Genomic DNA, 23960 nt, shown 5'->3' on the forward strand with positions numbered 1-23960 from the left:
TAGGTTGTCTGGAAAGTTCTGAGCATGTTTTACTATGCAAAAACGGATGTAAATAATTGACCTTTCAATAAATTTTATTCGATGAAATAATTTCCATTATTATTAATGACCTTTGCCCATCTATCAGGCAATTTAAATATTCCACCAGAATAAAATTTGACTGGTTTTGAAGAAAATTTTTTTTATCTAGATGCATTTTGACTCCATCTAAATCATTAAATGTGTTTCCTTGCCATGAGTCCTGTAGAGACAAAGACAGGTGGTAGTTGGATGGTGTAATATCAGGAGAATATGATGGATGGTGTAAGAGATCCGGGCCAAGCTCATGTAATATTGTTAGTGAGTGCTGTAAGCTCACACAACATAAATACAAAAGGAGTCATGACAATGTGGCCGGATATGTCCACTGGCTGTTGTGCAGTAAAGTGAACCTCCAGAGAGCCAAACAATGGTATGAACACAAGACAGAGGGAGTAATGGAAACCAAACATTACAAAATACTCTGGGATTTTAATATGCAGTGCAACCAAGTCATAGAGACAAGACAACCAGGTATTGTGCTCATCCATAATGATGAAAAAGAAGTGAAGATAATAGATGTTGCAATACCAGGTGATTTGAGGGTGAAATGTAAGGAAACAGGAAAGATAAAGAAATACCAGCCACAGCAGGACGAGATAAGAAAGTTAGGGGGCATGAGGAAAGTAATGATGATACCAGTGGTAATTGGAGCATTAGGAGCAGTTTCCAGGGGCTTTGAAAAACATATCAAGAATAGTGGAGCTGCTGTCAGGCTTGAGGTGATCCAGAAGACAGCATTGTTGGGTACAGCTTGCATTCTAAGGAGAGTAATGTCTCTTTGAGTCACAGAAGAAGGCACTACTTGAAACCTTTGGTGATTTGTTATTGCCTGCTTTCAAGTAAAGAATAACCAGTAATTAAGAACTATCTGAGAGTCTTTCAGAATAACAACAACGACAACAACAATAATAATAATAATATTGTTTACATTAAAATATTTGCAGTAAATTCATAATCTGATTCACAGGGTTATTTCTCATTGCAAATACTGAAGCAAGGCGCAACATCTCAATGTATTGGACATTTCCAGTCAGCGCTAAGTGACTAACCCATTATCTTGCAGAGATACAAAAGCAGTAACACAAACAGAAAAAATAATATCAGAAAAATAGATAAAAGCACTTCAGCAGGCACCCTCTAGTGTAATTGGTGATGTAGTCTTCTAGTAAGGAATAAATAGCCTTCACGCTACAGAGAACATGTGACAATTTTCATAAAGTCGCTCATATACCCAGCATGCTAACAGTTCTGCTAGCAAATTGCTTAGCAGCATTTCATCAGTCCTTATGTTCTGAGTTCAAATTCTGCCGAGGTCAATTTTGCCTTTCATCTTTTCAGGGTTGATAAACTTGCTTCCCAAATATATGGTCTCAGGTTCAATCCCACTGTACAGTAAATGTCTTCTTCTGTAGCCCTGGGCCAACCAAAGCCTTGTGAGTGGATTTAATATACAGAAACTGAAAGAAGCCCGTCAATACACACACACACACATATACATGATATGCATGTTTGTGTGCACTCTTGTCTTAACATAACATGTTGGTTGTAAATAAGCACCACCGGCATACAAGTGATGCTATTTATTTCCAATCTTCCAAGGAAAACATGTCTGATCATAGAAAACATTCTCTTGCTTGGAGACAGGGGAGGATTGGTGACAGGTAGGGCACCAAGTAATAGAAAATCTGCAACAGATTCAATCTGGTCTATGCAAGCATGAAAAACTGGATTTTAAACGACGACGATGGTGATAATTGCTTATTTCAATTTAATTTTTCCAATAAGCACAAGAAATTTCAGACATGTTTTTGTTTGCTTTATTCTAACTTCTTCAACCAAGCTAGCCCTCATTGTAATAAAGAAATAATAATGAATGAGTAGGTAAATAAATATACACAATTGCACAATTGTTGATACGAATATATAGAATTATTTAGAGATTCCAAAACTTGAGAATAGTATCGAAGTTCAGAACTTGGAAACTGTCTCCCGTATTTGCAAAGTGAAAAAATAGAAGATGCTGGAGGTATTAGACATTAACTGATTTTCTTATTTGCTCGACATTTATTAAATATGCTAACATTAACTGGCTTATTGTTTTTTAACACTAAATATATATATATAGATTCAACTACTTCTGCGTTGAAAACTAGAAAGATTTGAACCAAAATAACGCAATAAATCAGAATAATAACTAATAAAATAGTGAAAACAAAATAAGACAAGCCAGCTGGTGGGATTATAAAAATAGAAGAAAATCATTGAGTAAGGGAAAGCTAAAAATAGCAAAAAGAAATCACTACTCAAGCGAAATAAATTAACATGCAGTGGAGACAATAGTTTAATGTTTGGTGAGAAAAATAGCTTAGACGCAGTGTTTCTCAACCATTTAAAATCTATGGACCCCTTTGATATTTATTTTACTCGGACGGGCATTCATATGTTTAAAAAATTATATTATATTTTTGTAGTTAAATATTATTAGGAATTGTATTGAAAAATTGTTGAAATATTTTGTTTATTGTAGAAGTATAATAAATTTATTGCAGATAAATATTAGCTAGAAAATCTTATATGGACCCCTTAGGATCATGTGGACCCCCCGTTAAGAACCGTTCGGTTAGAATAATAATAGTTAAGGAGAGCGTTCGGTCAAAAAGAAAAAAAGAAAAAGTACAGAACGTTTGACTGAAGTAATAGTTTGGACCATTCAGTCAAGTGTACACCTCAGAGCTTTCACTTTCGTCAGAATAATAGTTTATAGTTAGTTGCTAAATAACAAAGAAAATCTATTATTGAATAAGGAAGCATGAAGTAAAAATAAGAGAAGAAAACTTTATAAGAGAAAGTAAACTGATTATCACGTGACCAAAACAAAAATGGTGTCATAGGAATGTTTTTGTGAGTTGAGCTAGCTTCGGTGTTAGGTTTATTTAGTTTTTTTATAACATATTGTTATTAACATTATTATTATTTCGCCAAGAAAAAGTGTATATGCACGTAGAATATTAGTGCTACGTGAGAAGTAAGAAAACCAAGAGGATAGGTAGAAAAGTACGGGTTGTCGTCAGTCGCACTAACTCTTTCTGTCAAGTCGATCTGCGACTTTACTGAACACAGACACAATGGAAGGTGGGGAAACAGAAGCGTACAAATCACTCGAAGCAAAAATTGTTTTACTCGGATCGCAAGGTAAGTAAATATTGTTTGGTATTTATATGTGTGTATATCTCTTTCTCTTTCTACACACACACTTTTATAAGCACAGGCATACACACACACGCAAACATTCCACTTGCTACTTTCATCTATCTCGCATGGGGTACTTTGATAACTTTGATAAATCGAACAAATTTATATCGGTCGTTGTCACTTTTATTTATAAATTTATTTTGCTTTTGCCAGAAAGGATTAGTGCTCTAAAAAAATCGTTTTTTTTGACAGAAGACGATGAAGATGACGAGAACAATAAAGAATGTCTGTGTCTAGAAAAAAAAAACTTGTATTGATTGTCTTTCTTTATATTTGTGTACAAAGTTTCTTTTCGTTGTTCAATACCACAATCGCATATTAACGAGAGAACCTCTACGTTTCACTCGAATCATTAGCCAAATCTACCTCCTAATCATACCCCACCATATTAAAAAAAAGCGTACACGTAATTTTAGATATCCCCAAAGGTGAGATGGTCACGGCTGGAATGCCTTCGATTGTAAACTCAATCAGAGCTGATGTTGAGTTAAACAACAATATAACCATTTCTCTAGAACTTCATTATTTATATAAACATTTGGTTTACTATTTTTCACATAGTAATGCTATCTTTGACAATCAAGTAAATACGTAACTATTGATTTATCTGTGTGTGTGTGTGTTTGGTGTTACAAACGTGAGCAAGAACTCTTGTATATATAAAGCAGAGAATATGTAAATGGTTATTTGCTAAAAATACTATAATGGTGTACTCGGGGGCTTACAGATTCGTTCCAAAGCACTTCTCAAACTTTGATATATGTATGTTGTGTGTGTGATTTATATCGGCTGATCCACTTTTATTGCGGAGTTTCTTGACGTTTAGCCAGGTAGAAACGGACTCGAGGATGACAGAGAAAGAGATCGGTCCAAATAAATTATACTCTCTCTCTCTCTCCCATGATATTAAGGCAAGTAATGGGTATGTGTGTGTTTGGAGAGAGAGAGAGACAGATAGACAGAGAGAACGCGCGCACGCTCATTTCATTGACTGAGATGAAATCAATTAAAGAAAGTTAACTAATACTAGCGAATTGTTTTGAAAACAAAACACGATGTCAAGTATTAGTATTAAAGTAATTACACATTATCAACTTCTTTTCCATTTTGGCATGAGTTGGATGAGGCATTTATGTTCATATTCTCTAAGAATGACTGGCTTCTTAGATGGGACAGGAAATGCATATACTGTTGACGTTCCGATATTTAATTTCATTTCAAAGTTTCAGCTCAGAGCTGCGGCCATGCTGATGCACCACCGTATATATATATATATTATACACACACACACACACACACACACACACACACACACACACACAGCTACCCGGCGTTGCTCGGGGTTAAAATGGCATAGTTTTTTTTATTGTTTTATTTGTTTCGGTCATTTGACTGTGGCCATGCCGGAGCACCAACTTTAGTTGAAGAAATCGACCCCAGGATTTATTCTTTGTAAGCCAAGTACTTATTCTATCGGTGTATTTTGCAAAACGGGTAAGTTACGGGGACGTAAATACAGCAACATCGGTTGTCAAGCGATGCTGAGGATTCAAACACAGACCCATACACACACACACACACACACACACACACACACACAAATATACACATATATACGACAGTCTTCTTTCAGTTTCCGTGTACGAAATTCACTCACAAGGCTCTGGTGGGCCTGAGGCTATAGTATATATATATATATATATATATGTGTGTGTGTGTGTGTGTGTGTGAAACATGGACCTTGTACAGCAGACAGGAAAGGTGCCTTGGCATTTTCCATCTCAGATGCCTCTGCAAGATCTTAGGCTTAACATGGCACGACAAGGTCACCAATGTTGAAGTGCTGGCGCAGGCAAATCTTCAAAACATGACAGCTATCTTGTATATGCGAAGACTGAGGTGGCTGGGGGAAGTCAAAAGAATGGATGACCATCGAATCCCAAAGTAACTGTTGTATGGAGAACTGACCCAGGGCAAGAGACTAAGAGGAAGACCAAAACTGAGGTATAAGAACACTTGCAAAACTAGTTTGTCCAAGTGCGAGGTGGATGTCGGCACCTGGGAAGAGAGGGCTGAAGACAGAACAACATGGGGGACTGTGGTGAAGGAAGGAACTGCTTCGCTAGAGAGCAGCTACAGAAACAAACAAGTTGAGAAGTGTCAGCAGCGGAAGGAAAACAACAGAAATGCAGAGTGCCAAGCCATCCTCTTGGTATGCAAGTATTGTGACAGAAGCCGCAAGAAAAGGAGCCCCTACATCGGTTTATCGATTTTGATGAAACTTGACACGTGAGTAGAACTCATGTCTGGAAACCTTGTGATGTACTTAGATTGTTGAAAAAAATCAATAATAGGGCCCCTAGAAGGGATCCTTATATCTACTACATATAACTAATATTTTTGGTGGTCGTGGTGGTCACCAAGGAGGAGGCAGCAGCTGCTGTGGTGGCAGTGGTGGTGTATTCGATCTGCACACAAATTGTCTTTCCAGCTTTCAGATGTACAAGTGAGTCTATGACCCAAAGATATCTTCATTTGCAAAAATGCAAAGAGCAATGCATGTTGCTGTTTATATGTATCATAGCAGTGATGTGTGGAAACAGTCAAAATATCAAAACTATAAATACATTAAATTTACTAAGCAAAAATATTTGGAAGAATGCTCAAATTACTAAAATTATTATTAAAAATAGAAATTAACTACAATTAATGAGCGGTTGTAATATTTACATGGATAAATATCTTACAATTAAGTGTTTTTGTTTCTTGCAAATGCTTCCATCATGGGAAAAGGTTAGTAGAAGTTGAAGGAATAGGTGTTTTAGTAAGCGGTATGACAAGTCGTTTGTGGATATAAACAGGGTAACAGTCAATCATTACTTTTGACACAAATTTCATATTTTCAGAACAGAAGCATAAATAAATGTGTGTGTGTGTGGCTGTCAAGATTGTAGAAGATATAGTACAAATACAAATAGAGAACAGAATGGTCTCTTTGTACATCTTTCCTCTTCTTTTGTTTCTCTATAAGGGCCTATAAAATTCAGTGACCTTAATACAAAAAGGTCTCTTGCAACTATGATCAGCCTGCTGAGTTTGTGAAAGAGTTTACAGCTTTTCTCAAATGACATATCTTCAAATTTCACTTGAAAGAATTTTTATGTTATTTCAGTAGTGCTCTAGTAGAATAATTACTGACCATAAAAGACATTAATAGGAATGCATTTGTTTTACATCCATTTGCTATCTCATTTATAATATCAGTGTACCACTGATTTGGCAGCATGATAGGATGTCTATAGTGGATATCATGTCCTTTCACTTGATCTTACAGACTTTGAAGATGAAAACTGTCCTATTGTTCTTAGTGTCTGTAACACAAGGTCCATAACTGTGCACGATACAATAGCATAGTTAGTACCATTACTTTATATTTTTGTATTTTCATTGACAGGAAATATCTAAGTCATTTCAAAGCCAATTGGTCAGTCTGCCAAAACAACACTTGTTTTACTAATCTTCAAGGAGACTGAACATACCACTCTACAAGTAGATAAAATCCTCCACCTATTTTAGTACACTTTTGTTGGCAGTGATTTCTGGATTACTCAGGAAGCAACTAGATCTGAGTTCAGTCCTCTTCATGCCGATTGTAACACCAAAGTTCCTTGCGGCAACCTGTGATTCTTTGAATATCTTCAAGTTTATGGACAAGAGTAGTCATCTGCAAAGAACAGCTTACAAGCATTTCTGATATTTTTTATTTAAGCGCGAATTGTTGCCATCAGTTTGAAATTGAACGTTGCAGTTAATTGTTGTATCTTTGAAACTTGTGTCAAGCATAGCTGAGAAGTAAATGCTGAACAATGTTGTATCCTTGCCCCAACATTGCTTGACACCATTTGTATGAATGAGAATTCAACTATGGTTCCATTTCCAGTAATACTTGCTCATGTCCCATGGTGAAAAGATCCAATGATATCCACAAAATCAGGAGGACAGTCATTCTTGGTGGGAACTTTCCTCAACCCCTCATAATGACACTATCAAATGCCTTAGTAAGATCAATGAAAACCATGAAGAGATCAAGGCTTCACTATCTTACATATTTCTAAAGTTGGCAAAGACTGAAAACCATATCAGTTGTACTTCGTCTGGCACAAAAGCCTCACTAACTTTCTGAGATGGGGACTTGTTTGAAAAATGTTCATTGAGATACTTCTGGAGCATCTTGGCAATAACTTAAGACTTCATTTAGATCAAGGGTGGGGAACCCCCTGCCGCGGGCACAATTGCGTCCATGAGCCCATTTTATTGTACCCGCAGGCTGGTATACTTGTCTGTACAAAATATAGTCAATTTTTCAATTATAAAATTTATACAATACTCGTATGCCTCTTTGCAACATCGGTCACATTTCCACTATGACTTAAAACAGTTAGACTCAAACAGAAAATTGTCCAGCAATTGCCATTTCCATGAAAATTTTGTTTTCACTATAAAACACATATATTTCTCCCCAATGATGTGGTCCCTGTAGTTCACTACCTTGCAATTTAGTACATTTCATGCCCTTGATCTGCATGCTGCAAAACATGTGCAAACCTCTGCTTTCTGCTTTTTTTAATTTTTATTACTAAGTATATCTAACATTTGACTGTTCTAGTTATCTGATATTTCCTCCTTTCTTCAAGTCTTTTCAGACTGACTCATAGATTTGTGACTATATATGGTACTATACCACCATCATGTCACCTATCTGACCGAAACCCTGTAGCAGTCACATATCTGGTGCGTAGGTTGTCTGCTGGGAGATTCAGATCAAATATGTGTCTGCTATATCAAACATGTTCCAAAGAAACCGGATTATATAAATAATATGTGTGTGTGTGTGTGTTAATTCTTATGGCTTTTGTTTACTGTTTTGGGGAAGAGAGAAGTAATCTGGTTTGTCTGGCATTGGTTTGATACAGTGCCATTTTGATATTTAAATAGCTAACAGGATGTTATTCAGCTATATGTATATGCCATAACAAACAGGTCTCCCTTCTTCCATTTGTTTCATACTTTGAAGAAGTATTTGACCCAACATTTATCAAAATTAAATAAGGAAAAGCATTTAAATTTTTCTCTGTGTATATGATTAGTATATGAATGTATTTGAAGTTATTTTCAGACTCCTATTATAATCACTAGCATGCATCTGAATGACATTGTGTTTGATTTGTAACTATGCATGTGTGGATATATTTCTTTACGTACATGGTCAGTATTTGATTATATTTTGCACTACTGGCTATTGTCTTTCTCTTACTGTTGTCAGTATGCCAATATGTTTTGGGACTACTAATTATTAGTTCAACATATGTGAGCAGTATTACAATGTAATTATCATAGCCACTAATATCTGAAAAATATTGTATGTCTATGTAACTATATGCTTGTGGTTGTATCTCTGTTGCATGTATGTAAATATGCAGCTATATATATGTATGTATGCATGCATATATATATATATATATATATATATATATGTATGTATATATAGATGCAGGTGTGGCCGTGTGGTAAGAAGCTTGCTTCCCAACCACATGGTTGTGGATTCAGTTCCATTGTGTAGAACCTTAGACAAATACCTTCTACTGTGGTCTCGGGCCAGCCAAAACCTTGAGTGAATTTGGTAGATGGAAACTGAAAGAAGCTTGTCATGTGTTTGTGTCTTTGTGTCCGTGTTTGTACCCCCCCCCCCAATCACCGCTAGACAATTGGTGTTGGTGTGTTTACATCCCCATAACTTAGTGGTTCAGCAAAAGAGACCGATGGAATAAGTACCACGTTCTAAAAAATAAGTGTTGGGGGTTGATTCATTCAACTAAAAAATTCTTCAAGGGTGGTGCTTCAGCATGGCCACAATCTAATGATTGAAACAAATAAAAGATGTGTGTGTGTGTGTGTGTTTATGTGCATATAGATGTGTATGTATATGTGTGCGTGAAAAGGGGAAACATTCTATGTTTGTCAGTTTTGCAGAAAGTAAAGATGTTGAAGAAAACTCAGCAGCAAGTTTTTTGCAGCTGAAGAGTTTGACCTTAAGAAACAGAAGGACAAACTGTCGAAAATCTATGCTGCAAATGATTAACAAATGTAAATACAAAATAGAAAATCATAACATAGAGTAAAAATTGAAGATCATGATTGTGTGTTGTAAGAATCCATTTATCAGTATCAATGGGAACATATATTGTTTAAGGGACTACTGATCATGAAGCCAGTTAAATATTGAAGGTAATCATGTATATTGACAAGGCTTCTTATACAAATTTAAGTCAAAGCATAGTTATAAATATTTAAAGAGTTGTGGTGATATGATATCTACTGATTGATTGTAGAGCAACTGAGAAATTTATTAATGTATTGGCAAACATCATCACTGATAAAAATTTTAATACCAGATGAAGTATACAATGGTGACAAAACATCATTGTTCTGGTGTTATTGTGGCAGGAAAGCATTCACTACAGCTGATACACACATGCATGCACACATTTATATATGTGTGTGTGTGTCTATATATAACGTGGATTGTTTGTATGTCTGCTTTGCATTCAGAAGCTACAAAACTAACACCTACCAGACCATGTATAGTATTTATTATCTTACAAGGAAGATTTGTGTAATGTTTATTTTGAGAAATAGCAGCCAAATCGCTCTCAAACCACACCTGATCTTCAGTGAATAAAGATGGGAAAAGGAAGGACATAGAATTGGAGTTGTATCAGCAATTAGCTAAAACAGATGAAGTTGCAAAAGAGTAAATAAAAATAGATTCAAAAATACATTTCTCTTGATATCAGATTCTGTTTTTCTTCCTACTTTGATCTCTCTTTAATTTTTTCTCTCTTTCTATCATTCTCTCTCTCTCTTCTCTCTTAGTCTCTCTTCCCTCTCTGTCTCACTCTCTCTGGTATAGTAGAATAGAGAGATATAATGAACAAGAACCACATACAAAGAGACAGACATAATTAGAGCGACAGCAGGGAAAATGGTTTTGTTTAGATTTTTATCACTATCTTCTATGGCAGCTTCTGTAAACAATCATTGGGTTTCAACATTTTTTAAGTTCTAGAAATAGTAGCCAAATCCTAATGGTCAATATGTGTTCATAGGTTTGTACAAAGCAATGTTATCTCAGCCTGATGGAAATGGCTGATGAATCTCATTGAAATCTCAGGTATGGCTGTGTGGTAAGCAGTTTGCTTCCCAACCACATGATTCTCAGTTCAGTCCCACTGCTGGGCAAGTGTCTTCTACTATAGCCTCAGGAGTGGATTTGGTAAATGGAAACTGAAAGAAACCTGTCGTGTATATATATGTATGTATGTACTAGACCAGTTGTTCCCAAACTTTTTAGAGACATGACCTACTATTTATGACACCAGTTTATGGCGACTCACTTAACTCTACTGGGTAAAAACATTAATGAAAGAAACAAATTTACTCATATCCCATTCCCAAGAAGTAAAATAGGACACATTACAGCATGTTTCCAAAGATCAAGTATTATCCCTATAAGAGAGAGAGAGAGAGAGAGATATTTTAATTACCAATTATTTTTCTACTTTCAGCTGTAGGAAAAACCAGTCTTATCATTCGTTATGTTGGCGGCATATTCAGCAAGCACGTCAGTCCAACGATAGGGGCCTCATTTTTCACACATAAGTTGTAAGTTATTTTTTGGATTCTCTACTTTTTCACATTTGTTAATGTTTACATTGGTGTTGTTATTTTCTTTTACTTCTTTTCTTACTTTAGTATTGTGGTGTGTGATTAATATTGTAAGAACCAAGTTTTACAAATGAAATGACAATTGTAATATATATATATATATAATTAATTACTAAAAATCAATACCACACTTTCTAATTCATTGTTAATTCATAGAGAGGAAGTTCAGCAAAAACAGCATTTACAGCTGATCAGACAATGAAATGTTGGCTTTCCTGTGTTGCTTACCATCAGCTCTTGTCCTGTGATGCATTTTTTAATGACTTAGTCAGAGGAAGAAAGGAAACACTCTGTGACCTTTTGAAGGACATTTCAGACTGGTGGTGGGAAAAGTGGGGAAGAAACCATGCGATAGGCATTGCTGATTTGTTGAGGATTTCACTTAGCAATCACATGGTTTCTGTTTCAGTCCCACTGCATGGCACCTTGAACAAGTGTCTTCTACTATAGCTCTGGGCCAACCAATACTTTGCCTTGTGAGTGAATTTGATAGACAGAAACTGTGTGGAAGCTTGTCATGTATAAGTGTGTGTTTGTGTCTGTCCAACCTCCTTGTATTGCTTGACTGTTTGGTGTTGGTTTGTTTATGTCCCTGTAACATATAGGTTCAGCAAAAGAGACCAATAGAATAAGTACCACACTTTACAGAATAAATACTGAAATAATTTGAAATTCTTCTTTGGTAATTGATACCTGCCTTGTAGTGATCTGATTCAAAAAGGTTCACTGTCTTATTGTTATGCTGTATTGCTTCTTAAATAGTTTATAGAAATGGCTTCTTGCTTAATGACTTGCCAGATTCCTTTTTTTTTTTCTGCAAAGGGAGTCACTTTTCTTGATATCATCTTATATAGACATATACCACACACACCATAGCTCATCTTCTCTACCTTTGGCACATTGAAGGCAAATCAAGCGCTTTAAGTCTAGCCACACATGTATGCAAGCATTGATCCTGTTTCAGCCTACATCTTTGCAAGGATTACCACATTGTGCAGTTTAGTGAGAAAATTAAGTTTGATTGCAATCTAAACAGAGATAAGGATTCACAGATACAAGTGTGTGCAGATAAACAACTGAATGCTATGTATCCTCAGATGAGAGAGAAATTTTCCTCTGGCCAGAATATAATTCAATCCTTCACTGGCTTCAGTCGTTGGACAAACTTGAAAACTAGTGTTGATTTTATGGACTTCTTTTTTTTTACCTAAAGTCACTGCTTTACTCACATAACACCATCAACTAAACAAATAAAAGGGTTCTGTTATCCTGAGCCAAACAGGTTCTGAACCTTTGTTAAAGTCATCATTTGTCTTTTTTTATATTTCATGTTATATTTTATTCTAATTCCAACAATTTTTTGCTGTATTTTTCTTTGCATTTTTCTTTTATTATTTTTTATTAATTAATTTACTAATTAGTTAATTTTAATTATGCATTTTGTAGGACTCTGGACAAATATAGAATTAAGCTACAAGTTTGGGATACTGCCGGACAGGAACGATTTCGCTCCATGGTAAAATTTTCTTATCCTTATCAATGCATGTGTGTATTGAGTCCTCTTTTCATGTATATCCCTTCCTCACTTCACCACAACACTATACAATTTCAGCTAAATGTACTACGTTCTTTAGCTGTTTAGCGAGTTTTTAGCCCACTAATTTAATATAATGTTCGGTCATCCTTCTTTAGCTGTAGGAATTAATCCAGTGAGGAACAACAGCAACTCGTATGAGTTTTCGAAGACTTCATGTACATGGAGTGTTTATTCCGATCCGGAATGAGAGCATTTTGCACAGCTTGTATATTAACATTCAACAGAACAGAATGGAAGTTGAATAAGAAAAGGCTTTTGCCATGCCGCCTTCCATGAATGGTATAGAGGATTTAACAAAATTCAAATCAACGCAGAGTTGTCCCGTAGCAGGAACAGAGATGTATAAGACGTAGTTAGCTGCAGGCCACGTGGGAGAGGAGAAGAGGATGTTACTTGGCTGTGCGCGTCTTTTTAATGTCTGTCTAAAGAGTGCCATCTAGTTGTTAACGATGTGACAGGGGAGATAACTCTAGATGACTCTCATTAAAACCTGACGACACTGGATTCAAATAAGGTTGCCTACAGCTGCAACCTGCTCCCTCAAAGTATGGGATCTTGTGCATCATCATTATCGTTTAACATCCATTATCCATGCTGGCATGAGTTGGACGCTTTGACCAGAGCTGGCAAGCTAGGGAGCTGCACAAGATTCCAATCTTCCAGTAGATAGATATTCTGGATAGGATGCAGGGATGGCTCCAGACTGGAGATGCAATGTAAGTAAGGTAGTTTGATTGGCATGCCTCGAAAAACATGTAAAAATTATAATAATTCATACAGTTGCTCCTCTTCTCTCTCATCCATATATCATCCCAGTCTCTGTTTCACTTATTTTACGCACCCCTCAATCTATCTACCAACTTTGATTGTGTATCTGCCTATCTGTTTGTCCATCTAACCACCAACCGACTAACCAACTTATTCTCTCCACCCACCAATACCACTCAGCTGGTTTACCAAGCTTTCTATTCATAGAAATAAACTTAGAGTTGACTCATGCTGAACTTAGCTCAAATATTTTCTCCCTTTCCTTCTTTTCTCAAGCAGAGTACCTTAAATTAAACCTTTAATTGCCCTCTTCTTTCACTTGAATCTAAACCATAAGCTAATACTTGCTGTCTCTTGAATTTTTGTTTTTACTAACAACACTTCAACTGATCCTTTTGCAAACTTTTACACAGATTCCTTTAAAACCCTAAAGCTGACTCCTTCCAAGTTACTCTTTGTTTGAACTTTACAGTAACTCCTTTTTTTTTAATCCTGGATTGAACCCCGTGTGTTTAATTTCAAATTAGCTCCTTCCTTGTCTTGGACAGTAAGTTGATTTTTTGTGTTGAACATGAAGACCTGAAGCTAATCTCTTGTATTGAAACTCTTCTTCCACAGGCCCCTATGTATTATAGAAAGGCTAATGCTGCATTACTGATGTATGATATCACATGTAAAGATAGCTATTATGAAATCAAGGACTGGGTCAAAGGTAAGACACAAACCTTTTATAATTTGTGTGTGAGTAGGTGTTTAATTTTAGATTTTAGTTAATTTTGTAAAATTGCATTTTTATCCCTTTGCATTTTAAATTGAAACCTGCCAGTGTTGAATTTGCTTTCATCCATCTTTGTGGGGTGAAGTGAGTTGAGGTTTGGTAAGATAAAAGATTGAACTACCAGTGTTAGATATACTATGTCTGAAAACAAATAAAAAAAGATAAGAGGGGTCCTGACTATAATATGGTTGGTCATAAGCCTGCTTGATCAGAGCTGATCTGTAGCTAAACAACCTGGATAAAAATATGTGCCAACAAAGGAACTGCTATGCAGATGCATGACATATGGGAAATAGCAACCAAATCTCCCTCAGATCACACCATATTATCTTTATGAAGGAAAGACACATTAAGTAATGTTGTTCTTGGTATACAAAGTTTAGAAAGATGGGGTGGTCTGCTGAATAAGGGATGAACTGAGGCTAAAGAGTAAGAATAACCAAAGACTTTTGATAGAAAACATTGTTCCAAAAATGTATATTAAATGTCTAAATTTGTGCAAAGTGGAGAAATGATTTAATGAGATTAATAACAAACAAAGAATAAAGGAATTATAGAAAAAAAACATCTATACAGCTATGTATTAATGGTTTATATTTGATTGTAACTCTTGACTTTTTTTTTTACCTTTTATTTTCAGAGTTGAATAAAAATGTTGATACACCTATAGGTAAGTACTAAGCGTATCGTTGACGCATTCCTTTTATGCTTTTTTGTATAATGTTTTGTTGGAGTATTTAAGATATTGGCAGGCTTATATTGTTAGAAGTTCAGGTATTGACATGTTCATTGATATTCCATTCAGGTGGATTTATTTTAGGTGTAACATACAAAGGGGAGCATTTTGAAATACCTTGCTGGAAAGTGTGGAGTTACAGTGAATGAATGGTTAAGGTGTGTTGATATTGTAATTCCTTTCATTGGACATTACATGGGGATGCATCACAGGTGCTATCCATGGCAAGAAAACATCTTAAGACATGAGTAGAATATCTTATTACATGTGAATTCACCTGTGACATGGGGATTGCTTAGTAGTCCCACAGGTACAACTTGTATGATAAAGACACGCTACATAGTATTGGGAATACCCTGTACCGTTGGAATCCTTATTGCATAAAAATCCATATTTAAACATGCTAATTTCCTTACTTTTCTTCTTCTACCTCTATATATTTCCTTATTACTTTTTCATTCTTCTTCTCCTTGCAGTGCTGTGCCTTCTTGGGAACAAACAGGATCTGGAACACCAAAGAAGAGTATCCTCGGCGGAAGCCCAACAATATGCCAAATCCATTGGAGCATACTTCTTTGAGACATCAGCATTATTTAATACAGGTACACTTGAAGACCTTGTTCAACATTAATATCCAAACTTTTTTACCACTTTTACTGCAGTATCTGTTACATACGCATACAAATAGCAAAGTCCCTAAAGTAATATTTAAGGAAGCCTAAATAGATAAATGGAGGGAAACCCCCTTCTAGTAGTGAGGTCTTAGCTGGGGAGCCCACTAAACCACTACCCTGTTTCTATTGTGTGATCAGTAAGCTGTATCAGGCCACAGCAGAACAGCAGCTAATTCGCATAGTTGGGGACATCATGGATCTGTTATATGCCCAGTATGTCAGGTAAACCCACAAAACATACGCTGTCTAAACCCATGGTTCTCAACCTTTTTAATATCCAGGCCAGATCTAAAACCTGGATTTTTTTAGGTGCTACACCAAAAAAAGTAAAGCACAAGTCAATTAAAGAAAAATTTATTATATTTTTAGAGGGGAGACCATCGAGGGCTGCCAGTAGGATGCTTGAGGGCCACGTGTGGCCACATGAGGGCCACTTGGGAGCTGCCGTTGGACTTAGCCCACATGGTTGATAATAATTATGATAATAATTATATGATTGTATTAGTTATTATGTATTTAGTTCTTTAGGAGATTTTTCGGTGAATTAAACAACTGCTAGTTTTTTAAATATTTTTTGTCATTTGTTTAATGCTCTTTTTTTTTTTTTTGTATAGGTATTGATGAAACATTTTTGAAATTAGCTCAAGGCCTCATCGAATTAAGTGAAAAACCAAACTCTGGACTAAAAGTTCATAGTTCTCCCTCTTTTGAAGGATATGAAACAAACAACACAGTGCAATTGGACAAATCAAAACCCGATGATGAGACTAATTGCGCCTGCTGAACTTAAACAATTACCAATTATTACAGTAAATATAATCGAGTCGAGATTGACAGGTGGTAATTGACTAACATATTGACATAGACTAGACACAAATTTGAAGGCAAACGAAACATAAAATACATTGACAAAAAAGATCCTTTTGATGCTGAATCTAACTATACCAAACAATTGTATAGAGGCTTCCTTGGAGTTAATGAAAGAACTGTAAAGTAATCACCAACCTACAGGCAATACCCTACAAGCCTCACAAAGCAAGAACACACTGGATGATGAAGTTCAATGTACACTATACCTGTATAAAAGATGGGCTGATCACATCTGGAATATCTTTAATCACAGGTCTGCTTGATCAGGGTTAAACAACATATGCTAGCATATGCCCCATTAACAAATCATCTGCCTTCACTTTTTTCCTTTTTTTTTTATTACCAAAATGACTCTTTCCAACAAATTGTTGATTGTCACAAATAACTTTGTATCCCTGTGACTATATATTTTAATATGCTGTCAATTTTCCAAGACTAACATATATATATATAAATAATACAAAATGGGACATATATATATATATATATACATACATAGAAGTAATTAATCTCCATGCTGATCAGGCACTTTTGATGTGGTGCAGGGAATATAAATAAACAGACACCCAAACATAAAATACACTCACATACACACATTTGCAGTATCATTACTGTTATACACTTAATTCCATCCACTGCCCTCTCTCACTCACAAAATACATTCACACATGTATATACCTCTGTATTCCTATACACAAATACATATATGCATGCATACAAATACACACATGCATACCCATACATACATTTAAACCTGTAGTTTCCTCCTATCATCTATTTTATTACCTTATTGCTTTTCTATTTAAGTAGAATCTACTGAGCCACTCTATATTTGCGATATGGTAGTATGTGATAGGAACTACTAAGGACAATAATATAGGAACTTAGTTAACCCATATTCATGCCAAAATATCAGTAGATTATACATGTAACGTTTTTGTGTGTCTGTGTGTGTGAGTAAAGAGAAACAAAGGAAGGTTTTTAATTATTATATATTTTATACATATAATTGGTTTCACAAACAGAAGAAAGTTGACTATTTTCTTTTTAGCTGAGAAGCTCCAAGAGATTCTGGAGTTTTATGCCAATGCACTTATCAAAGTTTGATAAGCACATTAGTGTGAAACTCTAGAGGGACCTGGAACCTGTTGGCTACTAGTGGTTAGGGTGTTTGGTTTACAGTTGTAATGTTGTGGGTTCAACCTCTGGATCATGTGGTACTTTGTGTCCTTGTGAGTGGTACTTCATTTCATGTTGCTCCAGTCTACACAGCTGAAAGTGAGTACCAGCCTTGTGCTGGTGCAGTTCCCTCTCTCTCTCTAGTTGTCACATCCTGGGTATGCCCCTGGATGATAGAGAGGGAGAGTTGAGGGGGTATCTATGTGAGCTTGTAAAGAATTTAAAACAATTGGTGGAAGCATGGTACAAACTATTCTATATTTTTAGAATGAGGAATTATGTGCATTACTTACAATGGACAGATAGGAGTCCTCATCTTGTTTGTTAACACAATGTTTCAGCTGATGTACTCTCCAGCCTTCATCAAGTGTTGTGGTGGACCTATCTGCCCATTGTAAATAATGGGCATGGTACATGCTACCAAGCCCTACTCATATATGGGTGACACTTGGCTCTTCATATATATATATATATATATATATATATATATACATGCATACATATACTATATTTTTGTAAGGAAAATATTTGACACAGACATGGCTGTGTGGTAAGAATTTTGCTTCCCAACCACGTGGTTCCAGGTTCAGTCCCACTGTGACACCTCCTACAAGTGTCTTCTTCAGCCAAAGCCTTGTGAATAGATTTGGTTGGCAGAAACTGAAAGAAGCCTGTCATGTGTGTGTGTAGGTGTGTCTGTATTTGTCCCTCACCACTGCTTCGTTACCAGTGTTGGTGTGTTTACATCCCCATAACTAAGCAGTTCGGAAAAAGATACTGATAGTATAAGTACCAGACTTAAAGAAAATAAGCTCATCTAAAAACTCTTTAAGGTGATGCCCCCAAAATGACCTCAGTCTAACGACCGACTGTGTAACCATGATTGGACTTGATCATAATATAATTAAAAGTTGTAAGAGAGCAGTATCCATGAAGTTGGATAAGTTAAGAGGTATATACTGAATATCATACTCAAATTTTTAATTTATTGAAATTCACCGCTGCAACAGGCAAGGGAGATAAATTTATTTGGTGGCAACTGTTAAGAGCTCTAAAGCAAGGGGACATAATTTCATGAACTCCAATTCTCCGTTGGAATTGTTTGATGAAGAGAGATAACTAAAACATAGTGTTTCACTTTGACCTCAACTGCATAGTATAGCCTTAATTCTGCTACCAAATCACTTGTAGACAATTTTGTATATACAAAAAGAATCTAGTATATTTTTGTTCAAGGGGGATTTCCATAATTAAAAACTAAAACGAACAAATTCAAAGGAGACAGTGGCATGGATTAGGATAATTAACTTAAAATGGTGATACACTGAATGCTATATTCATCAAATTCTTAATTTCTTGAAATTTTCCTTAAAGACTAAGAAAGAAAACTAAAAACTAGCAGAAATTGTTAGTAACTCTGAAGAAGGAGGGGAGATAATTTCAAGACTATATTTCTGACTCATTTAACATGCTTGGGAAGTCTAAGCTCTCTATAGTGGTTGTGATTGAATCAGCCTTTAAGCCAAGGATTACTTCCCTTTTGTTCCTTATGAAACAAAGAACTTGGGTTGGTAGAAGTGGCTAAAATCCCTTGAACCGAGCTTCAGTTCAATTACTAAAACCAATATAAAAGAGTTTAACTTCAGCTGCAAACTTCATTAAGCTTTTATTCCCATGAGTTAGCTTCAATTGCTTTATTTTAGGGGTCAGAGTGAATGTTTAAATTCATGCTAGCAAAGCTCAGTGTGGTTAACTCAAGTGAGTGAATGTTTAAATGCAGTTCATAAAATTTAATAAGTAAAAGTAAAACAACTACCTAAATATAACTTTAGATTAATAATTCTAACTTCAAATCCACTGCAAGCATTTTGCTGTTTTGTAGGGCTGTACACATGATTCCTAGAACCACAGTTTTCCTACATTAATCTATGGTAGACAGGTTTCCTTTCCTTGAAGACAGTTATCTTACTCATCTCCTTCACATCACAAAACCAAGACCAAAATACTGGTCCTCAAAAATTCTGCTGAAATTTTTACATTTAATTGGCCCAAATACAAACCAACAAGGAAACCTTTAAGTAGTCATTCAATCTGCTAGAAATATCAACTAAATTTCCCTTGAATCACATCCTACCATCTTTAATTAAAGGTGGATACAGTGGATTACTAACTTTATAGGGACATTTATCAATCAACCCTCATGATATTTAGCAGTCATATTCCACTATTAGATAACCAAAATACTTTGTCAACGAGCCAGTCCAGCTGGTTATAAAATAGGTACCGCATGTTAGAATGGCTGGGTCCCACTGATGTAAGCAGTGGCAATAATGTTATATTACCTTTGAATATTATTTTCTTCGGTTCATAGTGCTACAGTGTTCATGTGGTGGTGCATACTGTTAGTCCTAAGGACATGGTTCAAACTTCAGCTCTGCTTCAGAATAGGGACAAAGTGAATAGTCCCTGCTGCCATTTTCTCCCTATTTGCACACAACTCTGTATATTCACTGCTTATTGTGTCACTTTCTCCTATTATGACAAATCCTGTACATTATATAATCAGAAATCAAGGACTGAATTACTTTAGGAATCCATAAATCTTCTACATTCTGAAAATTGCCAAATTCTTTACAAAAAAAAAATTTTTTTTTTTTTTGCATAACTGAAGAAAAAACTTCATTTATGGGGTTTTTTTAAAAGGAAAAAAGAAAGAACAAATATATATATATTGTTTCTATTTTGTCATTTTGTTATTTTTATTTTATCAAAATGGCTGTGAAGTATTGACCTACTAAGTTCAAACTCATTATCTGAATGTCTGAGATGCTAGACTAACAGCCTTAACATCTGATATTTAAATCTACACATTTCAAATAGTTTGATCTTGATCAAGATTAGGTGTCTTATTCTTGGATGTGCACATGGTCTGAAACAAGATTAAAATAAGGATCCTTTATTAGTACCATTACTTTAGAAATAAAGTTTCTTGGATCAAATCCAAACCAGTCCTATGTTTTCTATACCCATATCAAGGAATAAAATAAAAGATAATGATTTGAGGGCTAATCAACCAAGGTGCAGAGTAGCTGTAAGATTTGTTTAAACAGTCAAAAGTATGGCTTTATGGTAAGAAGCTGTGTTACCTTTGGCAAGTGTCTTCTGCTATGGCCTTGAGTTGACCAAAGCCTTTTAAGTGGATTCAGTTGAAACCAATAATAGAGCTATCCTGCAATATGAAGGCTTATGGCCTAGTGGTCAGGATCTTGTACTCAAGATCATAAGATTGTGGTTTTGATTACCGGATTAGATGGCGTGTTGCATTCTTCATTTCATAATGCTCCAGTCCACTTAGCTGGCACAACTGAACCCCACAAATAGCTGGGGAGTTGACCCTACAATGGATCAATATCCCATTCAGCAGAGTGTTGTAATCCCAGTCACTTATATGCCAAGGAAATTGGGTAAAAGCTCCAGCTTTCTGAGTCCTTAGTCTCATGACAGACCTAAATTTATCTTGCAATGCCACTACTGAAATAAAAACCAATACACCCAAGGAAGACACTAATAATAATGGTTTCAAATTTTGGCGCAGGGCCAGCAAGTTCAAAGGGGTGGGTAAGTCAATTACATTGACTCCAGTGCTGAACTGGTATTTATTTTATCGATCCTCAAAGAACAAAAGGCAAAGTCAACCTCGACAGAATTTGAACTCCGAATTTAAAGATTGATGAAATGCCACAAAGCATTTTGCCTGGCGTACTAACGATTCTGCCAGCCTGCTGCCTTGAAGACTAATAATCCTTTCTATTATAGGTTCAATAGCTGAAATTTGTGGGGAGGGGAACATCAACTCCAGTGTTTCACTGGTACTTAATTTATCGATCCCCGGAAGAATTTAAACTCAGAACATAGCAATAGGTGAAACATCACTAAGCATTTTGCCTGGCATGCTAACAATTCTACCAGCTCACTGCCTTACCTTGAAGACTAATAATAATGACAATTTTTAGCATTCATACAGGATTACAAATTTGGTGGGAAAGTAGCTAGTAATTCAAACCAGTACTCAGAGAATTAACCTCAACAGGATTTTAATTTAGAATATAAAACCATTGCCCATAAATTTTAACAAAAAGTCTTATGTGGACCTATAAGGGCCATACAGACCCCAGTTGAGATCTACTGTCATAGATGAATTGTTCACCTTGTAGATAATGGAGTGCATAACCAAACCAACAGAGGTGCCATTCGAGCAAGTCTCAAACAGCTACGTTTGATAGGAGTTGATGTTTAGCTTGAACTTTTGCTTCTTCAGCCTCAAATAAATAGTGACATTACAGTAAAACTCAAATTATCTGTTAACAAGTCAGCAATGTGGTATATTAAGACTGAATATTGGTTACAAATTTTGGCACAAAGCCATCAATTTTGAGGAAGTGAGTCAATTACATTGACCCCAGTGCTCAACTGGGATTCATTTTAGCGACCCCAAAAGGATGAAAGGCAAAGTTGACCCAGGTGGAAGAACATAAAGGCAGATAAAATACCACCAAGCATTTTGCCCAGCAGGCTAAAAACTCTGCCAGCTCCCCACCTTGTTAATACTGAATTAATACACATTTAAACAGAATCTTTTTATAATAAATTGCGAGCGAGTTCGTTGCCAGTCCGCCGAACTGGCTCCTGTGCAGGTGGCACATAAAATACACCATTTTGAGCGTAGCTGTTGCCAGTACCTCCTGACTGGCCTTCATGCCGGTGGCATGTAAAAGCACCCACTACACTCTCAGAGTGGTTGGCGTTAGGAAGGGCATCCAGCTGTAGAAACTCTGCCAAATCAGATTGGAGCCTGGTGTAGCCATCTGGTTCACCAGTCCTCAGTCAAATCGTCCAACCCATGCTAGCATGGAAAGCAGACCTTAAACGATGATGATGATGCAATAAAGTGTATATAGAGAAAACATTTATAATCAAAACTTACATTAGCCACTGAGAGATGGCTAACTGCAGAACTGTTTTACCTCTAACAAAGGTTGTTTAGTTTAGACAGTTGGCTTATCTCATTTGCAATATCAGTATGTTCTGGCAGTAAAAGGAAAAGATACTTCTTTAACCTTCAAAGTCTAACTGTAGTTTAATATGGAATAATTCTTTTCTGATATGGGCACAAAGCCTGAAAACTTGTGGGAGTACATTGACCTCAGTATTCAATAGCTACTATTTTATTGATCCCGAAACAAGGAAACAAAGTCAAACTGGGTAGAATTTGAACTTGGAACATGAAGACATGCTACCAATTCTGTCACCTCACTGCCTTGAAAACATGGAATAATAAAATCAAAAGATCCAGTCATTGGTAATGTGAAAAAGCTAGCAATAAAGATCAAGTAGAGAGCATAAGTTTCCTACACTGTCTGGCATGTCATTTAATGAGTTTATGATTTTTCAAACAAGCAAACAAAAACATGTTATTTTTACAGTGGAGAAACTTTATTTTTTAAAAACATACATTTTATCATGAAATGGTGATGTAGGTGCATGTGTTTTTTAATGCCTGTATATATATATATATATAATGTACACATATATATATTGATATGCACATATATATGTATACACATACATATTGATATGCATATGCATGTATATATATACATACATAGACACACACATATATATATATACTTACATGTACATACGCACACATGTATATATACTTACATGTACATACACACACATATATACTTACATATACATAGACATATATACTTACATATACATGCACACACATATATATATATATATATATACATATACATATATATATACACACACATACATATACATACACACACATACTTACATATACATACATATAGATACATATACATATATATATATATATATATATATTCATCATCATCATCATCGTTTAACGTCCGCTTTCCATGCTAGCATGGGTTGGACGATTTGACTGAGGACTGGTGAAACCGGATGGCAACACCAGGCTCCAATCTAATATATATATAGATATACATATAGATATACATACTTACATATGCATACATATATAGTCAATCCAAACATGAACAAGCAAGAAAAAACAACAACGCGAGGACGTGGAATAAGTACAGTGTTATTGGACGCTCAGGAAAGGAATATACATACATCTACATACATAAACATACACATACATATATACATGAGAGAGGTTGAGCTTGAAATATATTATATATA

At 35.6% G+C, this 23960-nt stretch overlaps 2 protein-coding genes across 2 annotated transcripts in view; one reads left to right on the forward strand and one right to left on the reverse strand.

The window, feature by feature from the left end:
- Positions 1–2730: 2730 nt before the first annotated feature.
- On the forward strand, positions 2731–20460 carry LOC106876397 (uncharacterized). The gene is made up of 7 exons (XM_014924926.2): positions 2731–3273; positions 10959–11055; positions 12565–12634; positions 14102–14195; positions 14902–14931; positions 15474–15599; positions 16286–20460. The coding sequence occupies exons 1-7, from the start codon at positions 3207–3209 to the stop codon at positions 16453–16455; spliced, it is 654 nt and encodes a 217-aa protein (XP_014780412.1). The 5' UTR covers positions 2731–3206; the 3' UTR covers positions 16456–20460.
- Positions 20461–23191: 2731 nt separating this feature from the next.
- Positions 23192–23960, reverse strand: part of LOC106876388 (transmembrane emp24 domain-containing protein 7) — a 33674-nt gene continuing 32905 nt past the window's right edge. The window contains exon 4 of the transcript XR_008265495.1: positions 23192–23952. The gene's annotated coding sequence lies outside the window, so the exon portion shown is untranslated. The remainder of the gene's footprint in view (positions 23953–23960) is intronic.

This window comes from Octopus bimaculoides, chromosome 14, assembly GCF_001194135.2.
Source record: "Octopus bimaculoides isolate UCB-OBI-ISO-001 chromosome 14, ASM119413v2, whole genome shotgun sequence".
Lineage (NCBI taxonomy): Eukaryota > Metazoa > Mollusca > Cephalopoda > Octopoda > Octopodidae > Octopus > Octopus bimaculoides.